The sequence below is a fragment of the Myotis davidii genome, unplaced genomic scaffold (assembly GCF_000327345.1).
Source record: "Myotis davidii unplaced genomic scaffold, ASM32734v1 scaffold106, whole genome shotgun sequence".
Lineage (NCBI taxonomy): Eukaryota > Metazoa > Chordata > Mammalia > Chiroptera > Vespertilionidae > Myotis > Myotis davidii.
The window spans coordinates 456,935-458,497 of record NW_006297290.1 but is presented as its reverse complement, the minus strand read 5'-3'; the positions used below and the strand labels follow the sequence as shown (position 1 = coordinate 458,497).

Sequence of the window (1,563 nt, the reverse complement as noted above, 5' to 3'; positions counted from 1 at the left end):
GAGAGAGAGAGAGAGAGAGAGAGAGAGAAACATTGATGTGAGAGAGACACATCGATTGGTTGCCTTCCCCATACACCCTGAGACCTGGTTTTAGAAAACTTCATTTTCCAAGATGATTTAGTTTTTGCCCTCTGATTTTATTAAATCCACTCACTGATCTCATGATTTTAAAGTTCAGCCTTAGAACATTTCCAAATTAGTGGTACTTTAGGAAAAAACACCAAATTCTTTTATGATCACCATAGTTCAAGCTATTGAATTTTTTTTCACTAAATGTACTTAGCTATTCTTTCCTCTTAAAAGTTGCCTGATCTTCTCCTTTCTCGGATGGAACTAGAACTAGTTAGCTTGAAATCAAACAGTTGCAGTACCTGCTCCTCAAATTGCTGCTGTCCTGTTTGTGGAGGTAACTCTGGGACTGTTTGCTGAGGTTGTTCCCAGGGAAGCAGCATGTAAACCGGATAGTATTGAAGCATCTATTTGTAAACAGAAATGAATCAGCATAGTCCTTTTTAAAAAAAATTCTTCTACTGTCAATATTATTTTAAAACTTACTCATATTTAGCAGTTTTATAAAAAAAGGACACAAAAGCATTTCTTCCTAAACTTTAGGAACAACTTGTATTGCACGTGATACTGGATTGGACTTTGTTCCAAGGTTATTTGGTCAAACACATTTAGGACGGATTGTGTTCAATTAAATAATAGGCTTTTGTAAAAGCACACCTTGGACTTTATGTACAAATTTTATACTTTATGCACAAATTACTTTGCAAATATCTAAGAAGAGGATAGCCTATATAGCTCTTCCCTTATTTTTTGGGAGAGTCATCGTTCTGCAGAACATGGTGCTAGCGTTTTACCATAATGAATATAATATCAGGAATATATAGCCCTTAATAATTGACAGTTCAATTAAAATAATCTATATGCATTTTAGAATGTTTTGAGAATCCAGAGACAAGGAACAAATAAAATCATCTGTAACTTCACCATCCACATAATCAAGTTTTGGCTTCCACTTATGCCTGTGTGTCTATACATGCATATGTTTATTAAAAATGGGAATCATGGTACATACATAAAGTTTTATATGATGTTTTGTTTCCTTATTTATTGAAATAAGACTAGATCATACATAAGAGGTAACAAAACAACAACTGTGGCTTGAAAAATTTATTTTGTGCAATGTTTCTTAATCCTGTCTAAAATCAACATCACCTGTTGAGCATTTTAATAATTAATCGTATTTGGGATCTACTCATGAGGTTTTGATCCATTAGGTATGGGAAGGGTCTTCGTGGTCGGCAAACTGCGGCTCGCGAGCCACATGCGGCTCTTTGGCCCCTTGAGTGTGGCTCTTCCTAAGCCTTAGGAGTACCCTAATTAAGTTAATAACAATGTACCTACCTATACAGTTTAAGTTGAGAAAATCTGGCTCTCAAAAGAAATTTCAATCATTGTACTGTTGATACTGTGGGGCCTTGACTTACGAGTGTCCTGACTAACAAGTTTTTTGAGATACCAGCTGTCTCTCGGCAGATTTTTTGCATTGAGTTGCTA

General features: G+C 35.4%; 1 protein-coding gene across 1 annotated transcript in view; it reads right to left on the bottom strand.

The window, feature by feature from the left end:
* Nucleotides 1-1,563, bottom strand: part of ODAM (odontogenic, ameloblast asssociated) — an 8,169-nt gene that overhangs the window by 2,792 nt on the left and 3,814 nt on the right. Inside the window, exon 6 of the mRNA XM_006773103.2 lies at nt 372-476. Within this exon, the coding sequence (XP_006773166.1) occupies nt 372-476 (105 nt within the window). The remainder of the gene's footprint in view (nt 1-371; nt 477-1,563) is intronic.